General features: G+C 55.5%; 1 protein-coding gene across 1 annotated transcript in view; it reads left to right on the top strand.

Moving 5' to 3' along the window:
* Positions 1-23,992, top strand: part of SRL (sarcalumenin) — a 29,795-nt gene extending 5,803 nt beyond the window's left edge. Inside the window, exons 2-8 of the mRNA XM_026048962.1 lie at positions 5,505-6,668; positions 8,464-8,562; positions 9,426-9,521; positions 13,546-13,581; positions 19,524-19,640; positions 20,387-20,620; positions 21,522-23,992. Coding sequence (XP_025904747.1) covers positions 5,505-6,668; positions 8,464-8,562; positions 9,426-9,521; positions 13,546-13,581; positions 19,524-19,640; positions 20,387-20,620; positions 21,522-22,333 — 2,558 coding nt within the window. The 3' untranslated portion in view covers positions 22,334-23,992. The remainder of the gene's footprint in view (positions 1-5,504; positions 6,669-8,463; positions 8,563-9,425; positions 9,522-13,545; positions 13,582-19,523; positions 19,641-20,386; positions 20,621-21,521) is intronic.
* The last annotated feature ends 579 nt before the right edge of the window (positions 23,993-24,571 follow it).

Genomic DNA, 24,571 nt, shown 5'->3' with positions numbered 1-24,571 from the left:
AATCCTCCCTGAGTGACTTTTTCCACCAGCCAGGCTGTGCCTGGCAGCAGCGCGGAGCATGGTAGTCTCCAAGCAGTGAGATACCTTCCCCGGCGGACACCACAGCACAGCCCACGGCTGGGGCGGCCCAAGCTGTCCTGTTCAGACTGTTCAGATGCTGGCTGAGCCTGAAGAGCGTCATGGGKCTGGAGCACCGGAGAGCTGGCAAACTCATGTCAGGGCCCCAGGCAGTCTGAGCTCTGAGATAGGAAACAAATGGCCGGGTTTTAGAGGATCTGGAGCTAATCCCTACTTGGGCCTTTCATGCATGTTTCCYTCCTCTCCTCCATGGGCCACTTGCTGGTGGAGAGTGAGGCTGTTGCCATGTGCCCAGGGACGTGTCCTGAGCAGAGCCCATGGGGACCCTGGTGAGCCCTGCAGCCAGGAGCTCCATGGAGGGACTGGGAAGGCATTGCCACAAACTGGGGGGACTTGCGGGAAAAGGGGCTTAGAGGCCAGGGCTGCAGCCAAGGCCAGACCCACTGGTGACCTTGATGGAAAATCCTGGCAAGTGCCAAATGCTTCCTTCTAGTCTGGCCACTTTCCTGGAAGTCTTGGAGAGTTTTATCAGGGGGGGAAAAAAAAAAAAAAAAAAGCATAGACTTTGAGCTTGGTTATCCTTGCCTTTCCTCAGAAAGGAAGGGACAGACAGTTTTTTGGGCTTCCTTTTATTCTGATTTAAAAAAAAATATTGTGGGGAAAAAATGCCTGCTGATGTCTTTCTTTGTAGAAAAGCTTTCCTCCAAGTCAAACAAGCCCATTTGACTAGAATGCTCATTTGACTGAGCCTAAATAAAAAATGATAGCAAGAAATATTCCTCTGTCAGCCAATGGCTTGGCTTGGTGTCCTTTGGCTTTGTTGTCCTCCAGAGTGATGGACAGGCCCGTGTCCCTTGTCCTGTGGCAGTGACGCTGTCTTGCTGCGGCTGCTGTTCTTCCTTGTGCGGAGAAGGACGTGGCTGGTGCTTGTAGCAACRAGGTCCCTTCTCCTCTGAGTTCTCCCTGTGGTCCCCATGGGATAGGGCTGATTTATGAATTGCTGGTGATATAAATTTCTGAGCTGGCTGTGGCTCTGGGGCTGCGTTGCAGGGCTGTGAGGGGCTGCTGATGGGATCCTGCCCTGAAATACTGTTTCATTTGGTAAATGCTACTTCAGAGGCACATTTTTAATATAACCAAAGTGTGCTTCCTTTGAGCAAGTGCAGCAGAACGTGTGGAGATGTGGTTTTGGGGTAAATGCACCACCCTTGYGTTGATTTGCCATGGTCTGTTCCCATAGCGGAAGTTTATTTTTTGCATAAAATGATCCCTTGCACCTGTTCCTGGAAAGAGGTTGAGTTTCCCCGCTCCTTGGAAAACCAGAACGGCAACCAAGCCTGGCCTAATCTTGGCTTTTGTGGGTCCCTGTGCAGGGTGTAATGTGAGGGAGGGAGCCCTTTTGCTGAGCCCCTGTGTGGGGAAATGCTGAGTTTTCCCTATGAGAATCCCAGTGGGATGTGTGGTGGGCACCACCGTGGTGGAGCTGGCACAGGCCCTGGTCACCTGCATTGGCAAGAGCAGCACTGGTGCTGGGCAATGCCTTCACCCCAAGATAGCACCAAAATGGGTTTGTGAACTGCCTGTTTCCTCCTTCCTGAGGCTTCACTACCCCTCTCTTTGCTTCATCCTGATAGTTTCCCCAATCCAGCTTCAGCTCCTGCGTTTTGGTCCTGTTTTACTAGTTGGCAACAAACTGCCCTGCAGTCCTGAGGTGAGCTGAACCCTGGGTGCCTTGCTGCTGGYGTCCAAGGTGGCCGGTCCTTGAAACCCCGGCTCTGCAGCCTCCCCTGCCCCTGCTTCTCCATGTTCTTCCACACTTCACTCCAGTGGCAGCTAAATGTGAAAAACGCTAATCTCCAAGTTGGCCCTTGCAGATGGGAATGCTTTCCTTGTGTGCTGAGAGGGCCCGGGATTTGCTCRGGGGAAGAGAGCGCATGAAAGGCTGTCCTCGCCGTGCAGCGTGCTGCCGTCCCCATGCTCAGGGCTCCTATTTCTGCAGGAGGGGGGGATCGCCCTTCCCGGGGCCACCTGTGCCCATCTGTCCCTCTGGGCCGGCCCCGGCGCCGCTCTCGGGAAGTGCCTCCCTCGGGCTCCTCTGGGCACCACGGTTTAACGGGGCTCTGTGCGGGGATGGAGCGAGGGCAGCGTGCCGGGCGCGGGGTGGGCGATGGTCACAGTGTGGGCTCCARCACTGGGAGCTGCGGACACAGGGAACGGCACAGAGTCCATTCTGGCGGCCAGGGTGTCCGTGGCCCTGGGCAGCCTGAGGGAGCTGCAGGATTCCCTGTCACTCCGGCGGTTTGGGTGCGGGTGACCCATCCCAGGCTTGGAGCTGGTGACTCTCAGAGTCAATGAAGTTGGGACAGGCTCAACCCTCCCTGTATAACACAACCACCTCCAAGCCTGAAGTTACACTGACAATTTCCCAGGAAAGTGCAGGTCTAAAGATGTTCAGCTGCAGGCCAGGCAGTCTGGACGCTGAGACTTGTGGTGTGGGRGAGACCTGAGCTGTGGTGCCCACTGGTATCTGAGCTGGTGGACAAGAACAGCCAGCCTCCCCATTGCCTCTAGGAGCCATCCCCACGCTTCCTGTGTTTTTCTTCTTCACTAACAACCCGTCGCACCCAGGGCCCTGCTGTGAGACCTTGATCCTTGTAACAKGTTCCCAGAGCTGCTGGGGCAGCTTGGGCAGGGCTGGTGGCATCCCCGGGCAGTGCTCCAGCCTGGTGCAGAGAYGTGTGAGACTCGTGTCACAGGGCAGCCCAAGCCTGGTGCCCGGGACCTCTCTCGGAGGCCAGGTCCCAAGGGTGAGCAGGGCAAGGTCGACACCTTGACACCATTCAGGCTGTGAACATGAGAAGCCCTCATGTCATCGTACAGTGCATGCACGTGGCTTGGATGCTGGAGGCTGTTCCCGCTCCACTCCAGGGCCTGTGAGGGACAGGGCCCTGGTGCAGATGTCGCCCTTGGCTCGTGGGCCACTATCGGGGCTGAGTGGCTAGGGCAGAGCAAACAGGCGAGTGTGCGGGAGGGGGCTGGTGCTTGCTTCCCGTGCGGGGCCGAGCGGCTCCTCCTGATCCCGCTGTACAGTTGCTGGCCGTATTTTTAGCCACCGGGGACGTGTGGAGGGTGCTAAGCCCGTAACCTTCGGCCCATTTCGCAGCGCGGCGCTCGGCAGCCGCCCATCTGCAGATCAGCATAATTCGCCTTGTGGTGTCTTTGGAGACCATGTAGGGGAAAAAAGGAGGGCGAAGGAGATGGAAAGGGGAGGGCGAYTTTATATAACGTACTGAAGGTCACAGGAAATGAAGCCCGTGACCCAAAGAGGGGCAGGGAGCAGTTGGAGCTCCCAGTTGGAGTAACAGTATTTCCCTTCTCCAGCAGGTCCTGGCTCACGCAAGGTGCTGGGGCTGTGCCCAGCTGCGGTGGGTCACTACTGAGGGGTCACTCCTGTGCATCCTGTGCTCGCTTGGAGGTGACCTGCGGGCCCCAGGGTCCTTGGAAAACCCCTGCGGTGCCRGCCCTGTGCCGGGACGAGCGGTGTCTCCGCTTCCCTCTGTGCCCTCCAGATCCCTGGTTATTTTGGGGCYGTGCTGAGACTCTCCCTGTGCCCACCCCCTGTCCCTTGTCCCCAGGGGATGCAGAAATGTCCCGTGCAGGCTGGCGATGGCTGCTGCGCTTCGTGGGCCAGAAGCACCTTGGCCTTTGGGGAGCTCCGCGGGGGCGGCTGTGCTCCCGAGGCCGGGTGGAGGAGCCGAGGGGCACATCTGCTTTTGTTGGCCGCTACRCTGCGGGGACACCAGTAGCTCTCATGGTTCCAGGCTGCACACAGGAAAGACTAGGGACCCTGGTGTGCCAGRTTGGGGGACAGTTTGGACAATTCGGGTCCTGGGGCTGGGGAGTATGTGTGGAAATGCTGGAACTTGGGTCACTGCCTCCCCRGGGGCTTTGCTCTGCTCATGCAGTACTGGAGTGTTGGTCATGGACCTCATATGGAGGCCAAGGGGATGCCAAGCCCTGGCCATGAAGCAAAGAGCCTCTTGGTTGAGTTGGGAAGAAATTCCCTTCCATGGAGGAGCCTGACTGGGCAAGGCCAGGACCAGTGGAGGACRCCTCATCCTCCCCTCTTTGGTGAGCTCTGTGTTTTGCCTCAGAGCGAGCCCCAGGTTTTGAGGGCAGGTCAGGACAGTAGCGGAAGGGGAGCCACAGTGGAGGCCAGTGCCCGGGCCTCCCTCGGGCCTCATGGAGGTGTGTGGCCGTGMGGAGCTGTTGCTCCCCTATCCGTGCCCACGAGCTGCGCGGTGCTGCTGGCTCCCGTCCTCGGCCAGGGCAGAGGGAGATGGCATTTTTTTCTGGTTGGCATCTGCTTGCCAGCTGGGGTACAAAGGAATTATTTTCCTCTGAAATGCTTCCCTGGAATGTAGGCATTAGACTTTTCAGGGGATTATTTAGACTAGCAGCAACTGTTTGTAACAGAGACAGTATAGCTGGTGCTACTTTTATTTTTGGCATCTGTTGACTAATGCTAAATCACAGTCAGAGGCCCTATGGAAAGTGCAGATGACTTCTCCTGGACTGTAGAACAAATTCATTGTGTTCCAGCCAGTAACACGGAGTGGCAAATGTTTTCCTAATGAAGGGACATGCACAATAAATAGCTCTTCTCGTGCTGCCTCTGGGGTTGGGCCAGGTGTGCGGCAGCCTGGCCAGGCCCTTCCCGCAGGATCCTGGGGCTGGGAACGGGAGGACCTGGCACCTTGGAGCAAACTGCCCACCCGGTCCCGTGGCTGGGCCGTTGGATGCAGCCGCTCTGTCGCCCCTTCCCTCTCCTCTGCTGCCCGGCCTGGCTGGCCTCCAGTGATGACGGTTCGGACTCTCCTGAGGAAGGGCTGGGGAAAGAAGGACCCTTTTAACCTGCCAAGTGCCCGAGGCCTCTTGCACCCTGAGCTGTTTCTAGTTTTGCCCCTTTCTCTCTCTTTCCAGCTGGGCTATTTATCCGGGGCCGCTTGGCCGGCTTCCTTGCAAGCACCATGGCGCTGCACCATGCTCTCTAGGCTTCCTTGGCCAGCGTGGGCCAGTCGATGCGCTAGCAAACTGCATGGCCCACGGGCAGCAAGCAGGGACCCGTTCTGGGGCCGATGTCCCGGACGTGTCCCCTGTAGCGCAAGCTCTTCCTCCCCAGGCAGCTGCTTGCAGCCCGCTTCTCGCTAGGAGCCTGCAAAGCGAGCGGCCGTCGCAGGGGCTCTGCGAGTCAGCAGGGCTCAGGTTTAAAACTCTTGACGTGGCCTTGAAATCGCCCTTGGCCGCCCGTCCCTGGCGCTCTGAGGGTGCCGTGTAGGGCTGGCCCTGCAGCCCTGGTGAGGTGCGGGCCCCCGGGGCAGGAGGGCGTGCAGGTAAAACTGACTGACCCTCTTCTCATCGTTTAGAGCCCCACATCGCGGCCCCGCGCGGCGCGGAYGATGTCGGCCACCTTGGCGAAAGCCACGTGGCGGCCAGTGAGCCGAGGCTGCAGGAGGAGGACGGGGCCCTGCGCRCCGGCGCCCCGGAGAACACGGTGCTGCTCCCGCCCGGGGCCCGAGCCGCTGATGTGGACGCCTCACGCTCCAGTTCTGACCGCGCCAGCCCTGAGGAGGATAGTGGCATCACCAACGTCTCCGCTACAGTCACTAGCCAGGAGGAGGCTGGTGAGCAGAAGGAAGGGCCAGCTGGAGGCCTGAGCGAGGCTGCAGGAGGCAGCGGGCTGGAGCAAACGGCCGCGGAGGAGGCGCAGGACTCGGCCGCAGCCCCTATGGAGGGGCAGCCATCGACCCYGGGCCACCCTACGCCAGGGATGGCAGGACTGCCAGGAGACACCGTCAGCACTCAACACCACGGTGAACACCAGGATGGCTTCAGTGCAGAGGAGGGCAGCAGGTCTGCGACCAGCACCCCGGAGCCCCRTGAGGGTGCCAGTCGTGAGCAAGGGGCCTCTGAGGAGAAGGAAACGGAGGAGCCTGGAGCAGTGTCTGCTCCTGAGCAGGAAGAAAAAGGGGACAAAGAGAGCTCTGAGGAAGATGAGGAGGAGCAGGAAGAGTCTGAGGAAGAGGGAGATGAACAAGGGGAGTCTGAGGAGGAAGGGGAGCAAGGAGAGTCAGAGGAAGATGGGGGCAAAGAGTCCGAGGAAGGAGAGTCTGAGGAGGAGGGTGCTGGTGGAGCAGGGCCCAAGGAGGGAGCTGAAGGAAGTGATAAGGAAATGGCTAGCGCTTTGGAGGAGAATGGGCATGATGAAGACACAGCTGGCTCTGCCAGCTGCCACCACCCACCCTGTGGAGATGTGGAGCTGGATGCTGCTAGCACCAAGAGCACTAAAGCGATGGAAAATCCCCCTGCAGCAGGCAACCCCCCTGCAGCAGAAAATCCACCTGCAATAGAAAACCCACCCGCAGCAGCAAATCCACCTGCAGCAGAAAACCCGCCCGCAGGAGACAATCCACCTGCAGCAGAAAATCCACCTGCAGTAGAAAACGTGCCTGCGGAGGAGCCATCGCTGAGGGGAGCGGAGAGGCCGCCTGGCCGCAGCGCCGCTGCCGAGCCCCGGCACGGCCAGATAGGTTGGACGCTTTCATTGTCGGTGTGCCTGTAACGTGGCGGCCAGAGTGACCTACTATCAACCYGGCAGAGCTGAGCTTGGCCCATTAAACTGCGCCTAGTGCATGGCCCTCTGCTAATGCTTGTGCTTCCCGTGCCTGCCCCTAACTGCTGCACGGCTGGGCTCCACGGCACAGGCGCTACTTGCAGCAATTCCAAGGCTGGCCAATGCCTCCTTTGCTGTATTTTGAGCTCATCATTCCTCTGCACGTCTCCTGTGGACACGGATGAAAATTTCGCCCCTTTCCCTATGCCCCTTACAGCATCTACAGAGCTGTTAAAGGACGTGTAGCCTATTCACTCAGGCTCCTCCGGACCAAATCCACAGTGCCCTTGGCACACGGGCAGGATGCTGCCTGGGCTGGTGTTGCACCCAGGTACTCAGCCCTTGCCTTCACGAGAAAGATGAGAACAGCTGATCCAGACCACGGTTCTGGCCGCAGACAGGGTGCRTTCAGTCATGGCAAGGCAGGCCAGCTAAGGATGAATGAACCCCCAGGCTTTACTAGAAACACCTGTGGCAGCAGCCTTTGAGCCCTGCTGATTCTTTCTTTTGCTTCCTTCTGTAACATCCCAACTCAATGAGTTCATGTATGTGCCAAAAGGAAACCCAGCTCGGTCTCTGTGGCTTTACTTGGCAAGTCAAAAAGGTCTTTCTCAGCGTGACACTTGGGAAGAATTCAGAGGAGGCTCTTGGGACCATCCTGGTGCTCCAAGCTGCCCCATTTGGCCAGGGGGCCCACAGTCCAGCACAACCCAGCGAGCTGGGGACATCTGCTCACAGACCTGCTTGAAAACCCCAACTAAGGCCTAATTCACCTGCTAGTATCAAAAAGCACTTGGAGCTGTGCTGAGCTCTTGGTGTGCCAACACCTCCGTCAGCGCTCCTCGAGCGAGGACCCCTCTCCCCACATCTCTGGCATGCGGCGGTGTCTGTTCTAGGTGGAGGCAGCCGTGCTGTGGCCTGGGCTTTGGCACAGAGCAGCTTGATGCCCAGGACCACTTCCCTACTGTACTATGCAGAGTCAGGGCCTTAGCGTGCAAGACAGGCACTCACCTGCAAAGGGGCTTGCAGCCTGAGGTGGGAGAAGGTGAAGGGAATTGTCCTCACTTACAAAGGTGAGACCTAGTGAGGCAGCCAGCCAAGCACCAGGCTGGCAAAGGTAGGGTTTGGTCRGCAGGTTTGCTCATCTCCTGAAAACCAGCCCAACTCTTACATCTCCATCTTGATGTGTAATTTTGAAGGGATGGACAGGAAAGGCAGAACAGAGAAAGGCCAAAGTCAAGGCTTAGCCACGCTCCTGTGGACAAGCTGGGGCACAGGCAGCYGCTGGGAAGAGGCTCCAGTGTGTTCAGAGCACTGGAAAGGACAGAGGCACCAGTGGCAGCAGGTGCAGCGTGTGCTCCAGCTGCCCACTATGCAACGGCCTGAATCCAAGAACSCCTTCCAGGCACGTCCTTTGCATTCCTCCCTAGCAGCACTCCCTCGTTTCCACCTCGGGAGACACCGCATGGTTCCCTTGCTGGCTCYTCCGCAGAGCCAGACAGTTGCCCACAATGTTCCCCCCGACTGCCATGGCCCTTGGCAGCCTCAGCGAAGCCTTTAGCAGCGTTCGCAAAACAGAAAGCGAGTGGCGTGCCAAAGCAGCCAGTGTGTTCAGCAGTGGGCATGCCCTCTCCTCAGTYGTAGCTTGTGTGAGCTCCCTGTGGACGCTCCCCCTTCCCATCAGTAACGTGTYCCCTTGCTTTTTCCTGCAGAAGAGATTGAGGAAGCCACCGAGACAACCAAGCGGGACCGGTCCCACTTGGAGAGCACCCTTAAGCTGAACGAAGACAAACCTGCTGATGATTTCTCAGGTAAGGGAGTTAGGGGTTGAGGAAGGCAAAGGGCTGGGACAGCAAATGTGCCATGCAAATCTGCTCCTTTGATGCCAGAGATCTCTGCTAGCCCCTCACTGCGACCCAGCTGGTGAGAACTGAGCTGGCAACCTGCTCTGCTGCACACACATGTGAAAAGGATGGTTTAGTGATTTAGTCTTGTATCTCATGGGTCTAGTACAGGTCCTCGGGAACAGCCTTTGCCTTTTTTCAGTCTGTATTCTTCTCCTGTATTAATACTTTAAAAAATTTAGAGAGTACCCCAAGAATGTTAAAGAATTGTGGGCAAGAGAGGCAGGAGAACCAAAGTTGGCTCAGGTCAACTCCACTGCTGCCTGTCATCCAGAGAAACCCAGGGCAACTTGTAATAGAGGTGTGGGGATTTTATTTGTTTTAATATAAATCTGCTGGTTCCATTGACAATAAGAACTAGAAAGGAGCCATCCTGCTCCTGGTAGCAAAATTCTTTTCTCCTAGTTTAGTTATCAGATTTGGGAGTTGTGTTGACTGTGGCAGGGAGTCCAGTGGCAGAGGCTTCTTTGGCATCGTGGGTGCTGGGTGCTAAGCAGCATTCAGGGATGTTTCTTGACTCAGTTGCTGGCAAGTGCATGAATGGCAGCAGCTGGGGACAGTACTTAGCAGGAAATATTAGTCATGGGAGGGGCATCAAGACTGTGACTGTGATCAGCTGGGCCAAGATTTCAACCCAGAGCTGGAAGTCCCTCACTCTAGATGAGTCACCCTGAAGAACTGCAGAAAATGTTCAGGGGCCTTCCTGGAGGGCTTCCTTCAGGTCATCTGGGATTTACCTTTCACTCATCTGTATGCTTTTGTTCCTGCAGGAGTATTGCAGCGGCTGAGGAAGATCTACCACTCCTCCATCAAGCCCCTGGAGCAGTCCTACAGATACAACGAGCTGAGGCAGCATGAGATCACAGGTAATGCTGTGAGCACTGGGACTTCCTAGCACCATCATGTCGTGGGGCAGCTTTTAGGCAACAGCATAGAGACAGCAAATTGTGGAAAGGTTTGCATAGTTTGTCTTCCTTTGCAGCTTCCCAAGAACGTCATGAGCATGCTAGGCTTAGAGAATATCCTCTAGTGAACCCAGCACTTGTGCACCTAGCAGTAGGCATTCCTACGTTTGCTTTATCCCCCATGCTATCAGGACCATCTATGTAGCATGAACATCGAAACGTGCCAGCTCTGGGTCCTACACCTGCTCAACCTCAGTGCTCTGTATTTGTGCCAAGCAGAGATCGTGACCCAGTGAGGCAGACTTGGCAGCAGGGCTTAGGATCTCGCAAGGCTGGGGACAAGTTCCCTGGGGGTGGCTGGAGCTGGCACCCTTCCTGTTCACTGTGGGACACAGCTAGGAGGACAGGGTATCCCTCAAGTCTGGCAGCTTTCACTGGTTCTGGAACCTAGAGATTCCACCCCATGGCCATTACAGCCATGTGATCAGGTGAGCAGGCCATTGTTGTCATGGTCATTGTGCTTGACATGTGCTTGAGCACATGACTTGTGCTTGAGCTCCAGCGATGTACGCATCCCTCCAAAAGAGGTAAGTGCAACTTGACCTCAAGACAGAAACTTCGGGAGGCTCATGTGATCCATACAACATAGGCAGCCCCATCTTACAAGTAGAAATAGATCAAGCCAGAGTCTGAGGTTGCTGTTAATTGGGTAAATCCTCTGCTTGGGATTAGGCCTCTRCTTGACCACCATCCTGAGCTAATGCCAGAAGGACCACAGGGAGCATATATTCCCCCCACCTTGTACACCTTGGTAGGGTAGGGAGGGGATGCCTGTGTCCARTGGCGTGTTTGCATCAACACCTGCTGGGGGGAGCTTGAAAAGGACCGTGCCAGGGTCCCATCTCATATTAGGGTTTTGTTTTCCTCTCGGCTTTGGCCTCACACACCCTGGAGCAATGCTCCCTGCTCCTGGCACATCAGGTCACCCCTCACCTTCCAAACCACACAGGTCTTCCCTTCACAACTGGGCTTCTTCCTTCCATGAATCCTATGCTCCTAGCACAAGCTCCATGGGACACAATCCCATAGGGAACAACCCCTCTCAGTTCCATTTTGCTGGCACCTCTATTGCAGCCCAAACACAGCTCTTAGATAGCATCAGATTTCTGATATTCTCTAAGTGGCCTTAAACAACTCCAAGTCCAGCTGGTCCATCTGCACCCAAGGCCCTATCTTTAGCTTAGATCCAGCAGGGAGTATGAGGGACCTGTGAACTAGGGACAGGACAGTAGTGTCCCTATCAACACTCCAGGTCTTATGCCTTCTTTATGTAGAGCATCCAGGATCYTGGCACCACCCATGGGTAGGGATTCTGGAGCTGGCTTTTGCAGGTCTTGTACAAAGCCTGGGAGCTGCATTGCAGTCTCCCACARCCAGCTCTGTGTTGCTGCCTTTGCGATGCCTTGGCCTGTCTCATGCTGTGTGCTGCTTCTGGCCACAATCTGCTTGCTGAGTGGGAGGGTAACTGGTAGGGGGATCATCACACCACGCTGCAGCCACTGTGAAGAGGGGGGCTCTCCTTCCAGAGCCTCACCCCACAGCTGCTCCACAGAGGAGACTGTGCTAGGCCTGTCCACTCCCTCACATTCCCAGCATTGCCATGTGCCTTGGAATGAGYTGGATTGTTGTCACCTCCCTACTGTGATGTGCATCATCCCCACAGCCTCTTGAGCAATGACACCAAGCACCAAGGACAGCTCAGCCATGRCCTGTCCCAGCCATCTTCGTTCTGGTGCTCACAGGTTCAGCAGCACTCCAACCTCAGCCCCAAGGTGAGGGTGGCTGCRCCAGCATTCGCGTTGATTGTGAGCCCATATTGCAGCACTGTGTTTAGGAAATAGTTTGAAGTTTCAAGTATTGATTTTTTTTTTTTGGGCTCCCAGCCCTTTCTATTCTCTCCAATGTTATCTTCCAGTGGACAGAGCCCCCAGCCCTGGTGCACAGCTGCAGCCTGTTTTCTTTGTTCAGTTTCCCATGCTCTTCAGCCATCGTATGTCCACCAGCCTGCTCTTTCTTGGGAGCACTCTGACAAGAGTTCATCAGGCCCCTGCTGACTTCTTCCCTCCCAGTCCCTGAAGAAATAACCACCAATCCTTGTGTTTTACAATGCAGAGTCCTCAGTCGCGTCTCCTGACAAAGACTTGCCACAGAGAGCAGTTTCTGTTGTTCCTAGCAGCCCCCTCTGACAGCAGTACTTATTGGCTTGACCCACTTCACCACAAAGAACTGCACAGGGTGCCCCTCAGGCCTGTAGTCCCCCAGGTCAACTCCCAGCTTGAGAGCACTCAGCACCCTCCTGGCAGCACAGATGTGATCATGGTGCTAACTGCTCATGGCCACTTCTGTGAGAGGCCTTGACTGTCTGACTGCAACTCCACCTACTCAAGCCTGTGCAGGTTGCTCCTTGAGCTCCTTAACAGTGAATACAATGAGTCTATGGAGACAAAATTCAGCAGCTTGTCTTCAGCACCCACAAACGAGGCTCTTCTTAACTCCTCATAAGTAGGGTCATTACAGCAGCCTGCAAGTTAGTTAAAGGGGCTCCCTGAGTCACCTCTGATTTTGCCAGCACGGTGAGAGCATAATGGGGTTGTCTTCCCTCATGTGGTACGGTGAGCTGTTGTCCTGCTTGTGCCTTGAACAGGTTGAAAAGAACGACAGCCCCTCGCTCAAAGSGGAGATGCCCCAAGCCTCTCCTCCTGCCCTGACCACCCATGTGCAGGGGAGGCTGGACGGTGCAGAGCTGCCTGCTCAGCTGGCCGGAGAGGAGCGGGACAGCTGGGGCAGTCACAGGGCAGCCGTGTCATGGAATATGAATGACCTTTGAATGTGTAAGTCAATATAGAGGGGTGCTGTCACAAGCACCTTTGCCCCTCCATTACACGGCAGCCCTCCATTTTGTCTCCCTTCCCACAGGCTCTGTTCCGGCCTCTGCTCCTGGGTTGCAGCCATGYAGCTCTTATCTAGGGTTTGAGCTGTGACTGAGGTCCTTCCTGCCATGCCTGCTGGCCAGTGTAATCCAGTGAGCCCCTCTRCTGTGTGGCAGCTCTCAAAACAGCAGCACGTGTGACTGTCACCTGCCCCAGGTGGGCTGTGACRCGCACTGTGACCTGCCTGAGGCTCTCTTTTGTAGCAGCACTTCTTGTCCAGGGGCATCCCAGAAAATTCACCTGCTTACTCTATGTTTAAGCCTGGCAGGTGCTCCCTGCCTTCCTCTGTGTGCCACTGTCCCTGCCGTGCCCACATGGCTGCCGCACTTGCCCCGTCTCTGCTCCGCCATCACACTCGCGTGCGCTTGGGGGTTTGTGTGTGCGCTTGATCACTGTGGGCCACCCTGTTGGCAATGTTCCCAGCTCAGGGCTGAGGGARTCTCACAGTTTGGCGACATGAGCTTGCTGTGAAGTTGTGCCAGGTAGCATTCTTGTACTGGGAACAATCTCCTACCTGCCACCAACAGGTAGGTCCTCTAGGGATGGATACAGGTAACCTCATCCATTGGGGGCTGTCAGGACATTTGTCTAGTTCTCTTGCTGTCCTCTACGTGCCTTGTTCAGCTCTGTCTGCTTGGTGGATGTGGCTAGGAAAGGTGATAACTCTGCTAGGTGGGCAAGAGCTTTGGGATTGAAGGGGCTCTCAGACAAGTGTTAATGTGTGAGACATGTCTTTCTGGAATGCTCCTATAAGCCACATCGCTGGCATGCAGGGCAGACTGGGTTTTAATTCTTATCTCGGTAGCTGCAGGTCTTGTTGCTCACAGACTGTAACTCCTCTCCTCATGGACGTTGTGGCTGTTCGCTGGCTCTTTCTGCCTACAAGAAGGTCGTGGCCAATCTTCTCCTTCTTCAGCCTGGGCCAGACCCAGCCAGCCACATTCCTTCTTTGACTCATGGTACCTCTTCTCTCTCCCCGTGTCCCTTGCTAACAGCTTACCCTGGACGTACCCTGGGTTCCTCTGCCACAGGTTGGTATCGCTGCCTGCTACCTGCATGCTGCCAGCCATGGCCTAATCACTTTGCTGGCCTCCAGCTTTCCTATTTGCCTCTCCCAAAAGAGCCCCACTTCTCAGTCACTGATGAGATGATGCCTGTGTTCACAATCCTGCCGCATCAAGCAGAGCCTGAGGTCCTCAGCACTTTCCAGAGCTCAGCGTGTGCGTTTGCACTTGCCTGGCTCAGCACTGACYCTGCCCAACAGCTCTCCACCCCAACTGCCTCCTTCCCTCCATGGAACGTGTGTCTTAGGGAAAACCTGAAGATCTTCTTGGAAGTCCCCAGCCTGCCCAAGCCTTTAGAGCCTTTTGCTCACAGGTTGTCTCAGGAGGCTGCAGTRCAGGTGCCTCTAGTGGTGGATCAAAGGCTTTTGGGGTGGACATGGAAGTGTCTCTAACGTGAATGCAAGAACCCAAGCAGCACAGCAGAGAGCCCACCCTCCCAGATGCRGTCTCTTCCAGCTCTCCACCCCTCCACATGCAGAACCTTTCCCTACTTCCTAACCTTTGTGCCCCAGCTGCAATGTAAGCCAATGAGGCAGCAGCAGCAGCTGTCCTAGTAACATGGCCTGGCCCCGGCATGGCAGCTGCAGCCCTTTCCAGAGCCAGAGCTGGCTCCTGTCCCTGGGTGTCAAGTTCAGGGTGTGCTGTCAGGTCCCCCTGGGAGAACCAGCCTGGAGAAGCAGTGGGTGGGAGAGTGACCAAGCAGGGCCTGCAGATGACACGGTCATTCCCCCTGGAGTCAGTGCTGGACCTTAGGGACAATGTTTCTGCTGCAATRTAAGACAGCAAAATGACCAGGAAAMTTCAATTTCTGTCTCTCTCGCCTTAACCTGTGGCCCATGCTCAGTGGAAGCTGCTGAAACCAGCTCCTCCAAAGCCTGGCACCAGACATGGCATTGTCCCACCAGGGCCTGGAGGGCCCCTGGTTTCCAGTCATACCCGTGTGCTGACACTGGAGAGGGTTATAGCTTTAATAGGGCTTATGTAGAGAGCTATGCTATGTTGTCTATGTAGATAGCTATGTTATTATGTAGATAGCTATAGCTATGTTCATCCCTAGCAGCACACGCACAACAGTATACACACAGGGAGCACGCACAGAGCAAGACACAGATACAAGCACAGCCTGTGTCCATGATAGCTCTGTGTGGCCTTTCCCTTCATCTGCAGGCACACCAGCACCATGCAGATAGATCTGTGTGGCTTTCGAGGCTGCCCAGCTCACTTCAGAAAGCCTTTGGAGGTCTCTGGGTGGTGCATGTGGTGGGCAGAGTGGCCAGCAGCATTTGGGGTGCAGGGATGTGTTAGCTTGGGGTGTGATGGTGAGAGACAGACTAGGCTTTCTAAACATCTCTATGGCCTGGGAACAGAACAAGACCTTTGTGGCTCTGGCTCGGGCCTAACCAGGAGAAGAAGGAGGTTTTGCCTGTGTAAGCTGCTCTGCATCCTGGGGACAGACCATATGATGGAGTTGTCATTTCCCTTGAAAGGGTGAGCTCATGTCAGCCTTATGGATGAGGCGGGAGAAGACCTGGCCTGGAGTTAAGCCTAGCTCCTGGAAGAGCAGTGTTCCCACCTGAGGGCAGCCTAGCATTGCAAACAGCCTGCTACAGCCTCCCACGACGCTGCTGCTTTAGGGAAAGCTCTCACTCTCCTGGAGTGAGAAGCACTTCTCCGTCCTTGTCACAAGAGCAGAGATTCTGTATCCAAACTATAGCAGCCCAGAGAAACGACTTGGCTTTCCAAACTGCTCTACCCCTGGCTCTGGACAGTAGAAGACAAATACAGCTTCTGCAGAGGGAGGGAGGTGTGATCTTCCTGGCCCTGTCTGCCAGGTGCTTTATGGCACCTCAGCATGTTCCTCACCTCAGAAGCTCATCAACTTAGAGAAGCAGCTGCTCTGTTTAAACCAGGATGACAGATGAAACACGATGGACTACAAGGGGTGAGGAAAGCTCCTGCTTGCATGCAGGGCCTCACCATGCACGAGCGTGAGTCTGGTGAAGCAGGCATCTTTTGGATGTGCTTTCCTGTACTCATGGCTTGAACTGGGATGAACATCCAGCTCTAAGTGAGCCAGGGCTGGGAACAAACAGCCACAGGGTGGCTGGAGAGAGCCACAGTGATGAAGCTGGCAAGATCCCTGCCTCGCAGGGTGCCTTTTTTCCCCTGGACAGAGTCTTCAGGGTGACACAAACTGATGCTGAGGGGACAAAGCAGGGAAAACAGCACCATCTGAGGTGGGAGATGTTCTCCACTTCTCCAGTGGCAAGGAGGGTCTGTGCACGGCCTGATATCCTCTGCAGCCCAGGAGCTGCTGTACAGGCCTGCTTCCCAGAGAGCCACCAATATCCCACATTGGCACATCCCGCACAGGCCATGGGGTGCCAGCACCCACAGCAAAGGACTGGCTGAGGTGTCAGTGACCCTGCAGAAGGGTTGCCCTGCGGAGCTGGCCCGTGTGCCCTGCTGCCTGTTACAACACAGCGYGTTGCCCCTGCAGCGCGTGGGTCAGGGCAGGCGCCAGGGCTGCACCAAGCAGTGCTGCACCCTGAGAAACTTCTGCCATCCGYGAAGCAGAGCCAGGGATCACTCGCCTGCATTCACAGCCACACCTGGAGAGCAGCATGTTATGAAAGAGTGCACAGGGCCTGCCTCCAGCCTCTGGCACAACATCACAGGGGATAATAATAATCCGAAACCCAATTAAAGCAGGCAAGTGAACAAAGCTGTAGTGATACAGCGGCATGGAGGAATGATTAATAACGAAAGCCCAGGATTTCAACATTTGTTTTTGTCCCACATAAGAGCACAAAGCCAGGTCCCAAAGCTTTGGGAGAGACACAACCCGGCAGGCTGTGCCCTCCGCGGCCCAAGCCAGCTCAGCCAGGTGGAGGGGGAGCTTGCGGGAGTGCGTCCTACAGCCGCTGCAACTGCAGGAGCGGTCCTGGAGAGCCCACCGCTGCTCCACGGGGTGCTTCCAGCAAACCAGGACTCCTTCCATGAGTGGCACATGTCATCAGTGAGCTCAAGGATGGGGAACTGAGGGAGAGAGAGGCATAGTTTTGACACGCTTGATCTCTTGTTTATTCCCAAGCAGTTGCTTTGTCCTTGGGCTCGTTTTGGCCAGCGTTCACCAGAGCCAGTTCACGGGTAGGATTCAGGAGTGAGCAGGAGTTGGGGCCATTCCCACTAGTTTGGAGGTGCCTGCTGTGCTCTAGGAGAGAAGAGTGTTTAACTGCACAGACACCAGTTACCCTGTGCTTGGCGTCTGTCCGGAGAGCTGTCTGCAGCCTGGTCCTCCATCAGTGGAGACCTGGTGGAGAGCCTGCTCTTGCAGCCAGCATTGCTGGTGAGGGGGACGCTCAGCCTGGCTCCTGCACCCACGGCCGGGTCCATTGGATGCTGAGCCACCYTCCAGAGCTGTGCAGCGCTGGGTGCTGGAGCGCGGCGCCATATGGGCCCCGGGGGCCCCTCCTCCTCGGCCGCGGAGCCCCAGCTTGCTGGAAAGCTGCTTGGCTCCTGCGTGGGTGGCAGCCATGGAGCGGGGAGGACGGCAGGCGCCGCAGTGCGGTCCCCAGCCCGCGCAGCGGGAAGGGCTCTGCGCAGGGACCCCSCAAAGCGTCGCCTCCCCGTGCCTGGGGAAGGGTCAGCCCTGGATGCTTCCATATCCTCTGGGGGCCTCCAGGCACCTGCTCCATCAAAGCCCTGCAGTGGGACAGGCTCTCTCCCATCCTGAGCACAGGACAGGGAAGCAGGGCAATGATGGAAGGGTTTCTGGGGGGCAGTGTAGTGTGTCTAGGGGCTGGGGTGTGGACCCCCCCATTCCCCTCGTTTACCCAATTCCCCCTGTGCCGCCTTGCTCTTGGCAGCATGCTCAGCACCCACCTGCGGCATGATACCGGGCACGATACYGGGCAAACACAAGGTGTTTCTCAAAGACCAGAAGACAGAGCTCCCGTTCCTGTCCAACCCCAGAGCCAGTGGCAACCTCTGCTCTGTGCAGATGCCTCAGTTTCCCCATCATCCCTTAACATCCATGSCTCCCACCCGCTGAGCACAGCGGGTCCCCTGCGTCGAGGTGGAGTCCTTGGCAGGGCAAGGGGCAGGGAGCAGGATCCCACTCACAACGCTGCGGGAATTACTTCACTCAGGAGAGGTCACACAGACCTGTTGCCTGTGCTGTGCATCCAGAACATGGACAATTGCCTTTTGCAGGATGTTCACTATTCCACAGCATTGTGGACTGGGTTTTGGTTCCCGGTGACATGYAGAATCCATCAGCTACACCTACCAGGCCCTGAATGAAACCTCTGGGGCCTGCCCCATGGACAGCCCTCCAAGAGAACATGTAGATACAGGAGCCTGATGTCTTCAGAGGCACTAGTGCTTCTGCTGGTGCTTCTCTGATACTGCACACGCACAAATCTCTCAGAGCAGCACCACAACCCTTGGGGACATACAGAGGTGGGGACCGAGTCCCAAGGTCCCACTGCTGATCCCRCCTGCATCCAGCAACTCAACCACCGCACATCCCCCCATGGAGTGGACACCCTATGTGCTGCGTGGGGGAGATGCTGTGGCAGTGACCGCAGTTTACTCTGGTCTCCAGCACGCACAAACACGGCCCTCCCGCGCCGTTTCCTGCCCACGTTCGTCCCAGACTGTCTGGCTACGGCTGTGCTGCTGCATGCAACAGCAACAGGGAGGGCTCCCACGAGCACGAACCGATTTGTCCAGTTATTAGCCCTGTTTCTGGCCTGATTTGGGCCCGATCTGACTGGCAGGCTCCCAACCAGCTTCAGCACAGTTTAGGGCTGGCATCGGCCAGGAGCTCCTCCTGCTYGGCCAGCTGCGTGTGCAGCGTCCCGGGGGCTGAAGGAGTTGGGCTGTGTGGTCGTTCTGTTCCGTTCAGAGCCAGGAAAAGGCATCGCTTCCCTGGGCAGTGGTTGTTCACATGCGGGGCTATGGGCAGCCCCTACACATGGGGCCAGGACCCAACGCCCAGGGGACAGATCCCCGGGGGGGATTGGTGTAAACGCAGCGCCCGCAAGCAAGCGCCCAGCACAAGGCTCAGGCCTCGCTTGCCACGCGCGGTGCCGCGCGGCCGCCCCGCTGCTCCTTCTGCACCAGGCACTGACCCCGTCGCAGCATGGCCACGTCCTCTGCATGTCYGGGGACTGCTTCGCAGCGCCCGCCTTCAAGCAAAATCCACCGCCCTCCCCGGACCAAAATTCCCCCCCGCCCCGAATCCATCCACCCCAGCTAACCCATAGCCAAACCAACGCCAAATTTAAAAGGCCTTCAAGTCCTCTCATAGTCTRAAAAGGGGGAAACCTTGGAGGACAAGGTTCAAGCCTACTGTGGGAGCTGGGGAGGAGATGGGGGTCTCCCCCGGTGCACACCAGCTGTGGGCAGCTCCCTGGTCCTGCTCTCTCATCCCGACACCAGCTGGCAGAGCCACGTGGCACCAGTCTGCAGAGCGCGTGGAGCCACAGCCAGGCGGTTGCGCACACGGTGACACGGGTCAACTGGCTGGTGGGCACCAAGAGGGCTGCAAWATCCCTCCGGGAGCACCCACGAGGCTGGGTGAGAGCCTTCCCGCTGCTGCTGCCGGCACCCACGCGCTGCAGCGGCTACGCTGCCCCGGGACAGCCTTGGCTGCGAGCTGGCACCGCGAGCGGCACCGCGGGCGCACACGGTGCCCGGCGCTGCCTGGGCTCAGCACCGCGCTCCGAAGGGCTCGCAGTGCCRGGAAGGTGTCCCCGCGGGACAACGCTTAACGGAGCCCTCAGGCAGCCRCGGCGCCGGCGCGTTTCTCAGCTGGGATGTGCATTCCAGCAGGGAGTTAAAAGCRCGGCAGCCACGGCTATTGTTTGTTCACTTCCTCTTGTTATTTCCCCTCTCCGCAGATGGGGAGATCACTTCCAAGCCCATGGTGCTATTCCTGGGACCGTGGAGCGTGGGCAAATCCTCCATGATAAACTACCTCCTGGGGCTGGATGACACTCCCTACCAGCTCTACACAGGTATCCGCCCCCGCATCCGCGCTGCTCGGCCAAGGGCACGTTGGCTTGTGCACCTCCACACGGCCGGCGGGTGACAGCAGCAAACCCTGGTTGCTCCTCTCCAACAGCCCAGCTGTGGCAGGGAGGTTGGCATCCAGCGCTGCGTTCATGCCGCTCATCTCCAGGGCCAAGTAGAGAGCCCTGGGGCCTGCACATCTCCTCGGGGGAAGAGGAGAGCCCCTCTCCCTGAAGCAGCCCCCTCCTGCAGCACRGGGCTCATTGCCTCCAAGCCGTAGGTGCATTGCAGCAGGCAGCCTGCTAGGCCACAACAGCAGCAGTCCTTAGTGAGGGGAATTCACCCTGTCTTTGCCTCCTCACATGGAAGCAATTAATTCCCTCTCCCAGGAGAAAAGCTCTCCCGCTTCTCTGCTCTCATGGGTCTCGCCTCACAGCTGAGGGCAGTTTTCTGCAGCCTGCTGAGTGAGGGAATAACAARAGCTCCTTGGAGCTATGCTTGAGGTGTTCTCCTGGGCACCTTTAGCATTAGGGCATGTCCAGAAGGGTTAATACCTGCAGAAAATAGCCCTGYTATCATTTTTGAGAGGCTTGGGAAGAATTTCATGGCTCTTCTGACTGCCTCTCACCTGCATCTCTTGGCAAGTCACTGATGCTCCCGACTTTCCCAGCTAGTCCCAGGTGAGCTGCTGCAATTTCCAGCRAGCAGCATGGATTTTAACAACTCTCTTGTTCTTCTTGTTGCTGGGCAGGGGCAGAACCCACCACCTCTGAATTCACTGTCATCATGCATGGCCCAAAGCTGAGGACCATCGAAGGCATCGTGATGGCTGCCGACAGCGCACGCTCCTTCTCGCCCCTGGAAAAGTTCGGGCAGAACTTCTTGGAGAAGCTGATAGGGATAGAGGTGCCTCACAAGCTCCTGGAGCGAGTCACCTTTGTGGACACACCAGGCATCATTGAGAACCGCAAGCAGCAAGAACGAGGTAGGGATTTGCTGCCTTCATCTAAGGGACCCCAGAAAAGAAGCTAGAGTGATATAAGATAACAGAGATGGCTGAAGGGCAGCGAGGAAGAGCTCTAGGCTACAAAAGGGTGTATCCTTACCTTGGAGGGGTGGTTACGTTTGTCTGTGCATGGCTGTGATACTAGCAGCCAGGGCYTGGGGGAAATACCTGATTATCATCAGCTAGAGCTGCCTCTTTCTGTCATCTGGAGACGTGATAGAAAGGAGTTTTTTGCAAAATGTTTCCAGGTGATCCTCAGGCTGTTGATTATCTGCCTCAGCCCATCATTTAGTATCCTATTTGTAGCTCTTGGAGGCAGGATTTGCCAAAGGCTTGTGCTACAGCAGGACCCAGAGAAGCACCACTACAACCCATGGGATGCTAGGATAGCTGACCTGTTTAATGCCCACTGGGGAAAGTAATGACATGGTGCATATCTGCTCGTGCCAGAAGCAGAATTCTGTGGCCAGAAATGTCCTCCCTTCCTATTGCTAGGGAAAAGCAGCCTCTGGGAGCAAGTGTGGGAGTGAGGTGCCTGTCAGTGGAAGCTTTATGCTCTCTCCTAATATCTTGCCATTTCTGAAGTAGAGCAGTAACCCCAAACTTTGCTGGGTTAGACCATCAACGAAGGTCCCAGTTCGGTCTCTCCCCAAAGATCAGCTTGCAGCTCCAGTGCACTATTCACACGGGGGCAGGTCTCCATGGCAAGAAGTTTTGAAATGTTTTTAGCACTTAAGCAACAGAATCTGTGCTGCATGAGAAGCCCAGATAGGTCTGGGTCGGACAGGGTGTAGGCTCAAAGCCTATTTATTCTTTGTCCTCGAGAGATTCATTCGGTGCTGGCCATTTCTGCTGGATTTCTCTCTCTCCTCTTACCAAGGTTACCCATTCAATGATGTTTGCCAGTGGTTCATCGACAGAGCTGACCTTATCTTCGTCGTCTTTGACCCTACGAAGCTGGATGTGGGCTTGGAGCTGGAGATGCTGTTTCGCCAGCTAAAGGGCCGCGAGTCTCAGATCAGAATCATTTTGAACAAAGCTGACAGCCTGGCCACCCAGGAGCTAATGAGAGTCTATGGTGCCTTGTTCTGGAGCTTGGCTCCTCTGATCAATGTCACGGAGCCGCCCAGAGTGTACGTTAGTTCCTTCTGGCCCCATGAGTATCAGCCAGAAACCCACCAAGACTTGTTCCTTAAAGAAGAGATATCCCTCCTGGAAGATCTCAACCAGGTGATTGAGAACAGGATGGAGAATAAGATTGCCTTCATACGCCAACATGCCATCCGGGTGCGCATCCATGCCCTTTTGGTTGATCGCTACCTACAAACCTACAAGGACAAAATGACCTTCTTTAGCGATGGAGAACTGGTGTTCAGAGACATTGTGGAAGATCCTGACAAGTTCTTTATTTTTAAGACCATTCTGGCAAAGACCAATGTCAGCAAATTTGACCTCCCCAACCGTGAGGCTTACAAGGACTTCTTTGGCATCAATCCCATCACTAGTTTTAAGTTGCTGTCCCAGCAGTGTTCCTACATGGGAGGGTGCTTCCTAGATAAGATCGAAAAGGCCATCACCCGTGAGCTTCCTGATCTCTTGGGAAGCCTTGGCTTGGGGAAGAAGCCCAACGTTCTCTCCTGCGATGTTACTGGCTGTGGCGAAACCCCAAAGAATCGCTACAGGAAACCATAGCGTGCTCTGTAATACAACCATCCATGTGTTCCTACTGGTGAATGAGCTTATGTCTTATCTGTCCAAGAAGCCATGGTTTATTAACCCTTAGAGAGCCGCACTGGCAAAGGCTACTGTACAAAGAGGACCTTGAGTCATTGACATCAATGGCAGGGAAAGTTGGGTGGGCATAAGAAAGAGAATAAAAACTGTGAATTCCTGACATTTATCTTTGTTCTTTCAAATAGAAGGCAATGTTTAAGCTGTAAGTACAAGCAATGCATGGTGAGCTAGAACTGTAGCTGCTTTTTTATTAGTGCCAAGTTTCATATGTGTGAAGAAGAAATTCAACCTCTGCATGCACCAAGCCAGCAGGGGGCAAGAAAGAGGGCATGGCGTGAGGGCACAGAGGAGAGTGTTGGCACAGTAARCCAGAACCACCAGCGGCCCTGGGGGCAAAGCACTGGGCAGGAGAGGCCAGGGCCCAGTTGTTGTTTTCAGGCCCAAAACGAACAAAAAAAAAAAAAATCCTACAAATCTCAGCAATTCCCATCTTGTTTTCTTTTCCAAGACTTTTAGGATATCCCATGGCATTCTTCTTTCACATAACAGTTGGACTTAACTCTGCAGCCTTCACCTGGGTGTTTCCCTTCTGCATTATGAAGGATTCAGCCCCCCAGCTGGCCGTTTGCAGGAGCATTTGTAGCTCTGGAGAGGGAGCTGTGGTGGGGTTTGCAAGTCCACGTTGGAAGAAGAAGTGGCCTGGAAGGAGCCGTCAGAATTGGCTGAGATTTGCTTGAGGAGCAAGGGAAGCAGCCCAAGTCACAAAATACTGCAAAGATCCCTGAGCAGGTCCCCTCTCTCTGCACTGGCCCAGAGACCGGGTGTTCAGTGTCCGCATGTGCCATTAACCTCAAAAATCCCATGCTGGCAATCAAGCCTGAGTGTCAGTAGGGCTCAGAGCGTTAATCGTTTGGCAGTTTGACGTTGTTTAAGTCAGTGTTGCATGCTTTCTCCAAGTTAGATCCTTGTGTTTTGGGTTTTTGTTTTGCTGTTTGAAGGGAGAAGGGAATATCCTTTTACTAGCTGAATCCCTTCCCCTCTCCGCTAATCCGTTTTCCTTAGGATATTACGGAAGTTTTCTGCAGATTGTTCTCTGTACATCCCCCATTTTTAGCTGTGAAGCCATTGGCTCATCTCTGCACGTCAGTGCTCGGTCCTGTGAGTTGCAGGCAAATGACCTTCCAAAGCACCAGACGAGGTCCAGGTGTTGACCTGAGTCAAGCACAGAGCAACCAAGCAGGTTGATGTTGCCCTGGATGGAAACCTGTACCTCAGAGCATGCCAAGGACCTGCTGAACAGCGTTTCTCCTCCCTCCTGCCAAGCACGCCACAGCTAACTGCTCTCCAGAGACTTCTGCAGCCGAGGAACTTACTTTGACAGGAACAAGAAGACATGGAGGTGCTGGGTGAGGCAAGAAAATGGCCAAGGAAACAGAAGAGTGAAAGAGAAAGCTGGAAATGGAAGGCTCTGTCGTGATGGAAAGGGCYGAAGGGCAGCACCTCTGTCCTCCACGTGGCTGCCCTCATGTAGGCTAAGGCCAAAGGCTGGTGCCACCCTCTGACTGTGGGGTCCGTGTGTCCCCAGCACTGAGGCTGGGTGCTGCAGAGAGATTCCCCTCAAGCAGCCTGGGTGAGTCTGGGGGATGCTGCCCCAGGGGCTTCCAATGTTCTTGGCCTCTCCTTTGAGGTAGGACTKTGTGTATAGACTAATGAAGGGAAAGCACAAATCTACGTTCAAGTACTGGGATTTGGCAGGTTTTGTGCAGAGGGATGTTGCTCACGGTGCAGAGAGGACTGCAGGTAACGAGTGAAGATAGGAAGAGGTGTGAGAGAAAGCAGCAGCCAGGATGGCATACAGAGAAGTGATGCACTCATGAGTCAGTGCAGAGAGGTCTCAAACTTGCCCTAGAGCTGCTGCCTCCTTTCGCTTTTATTCTTTWATGTTTCTTTTACATTATCCCTCTCCTCCTTATCCCTGTCTGTCTGTCTGTCTTGCCTACTCTTTCTTGCCTGTCATTGTCCTTCGTCAAGCTCGTTTGCATGGTTTTCTTAAGAGATGGTGGAATAGAAACACTGACAGAAATGTGCTAATATTGTCACAGTTGCTGCCATCACACTGTGTGTCATTGTCACAGTAAGCAAAGCCTATCAAACTTTTCTACTTCTAAGTGCCTTATTTTTCCTTCTTTTTTTTTT

This window comes from Nothoprocta perdicaria, unplaced genomic scaffold, assembly GCF_003342845.1.
Source record: "Nothoprocta perdicaria isolate Ctin4 unplaced genomic scaffold, notPer1 scaffold_59, whole genome shotgun sequence".
Lineage (NCBI taxonomy): Eukaryota > Metazoa > Chordata > Aves > Tinamiformes > Tinamidae > Nothoprocta > Nothoprocta perdicaria.
Note: the sequence above shows the minus strand (reverse complement) of the source record. Positions and strands in the feature narration are given on the sequence as shown.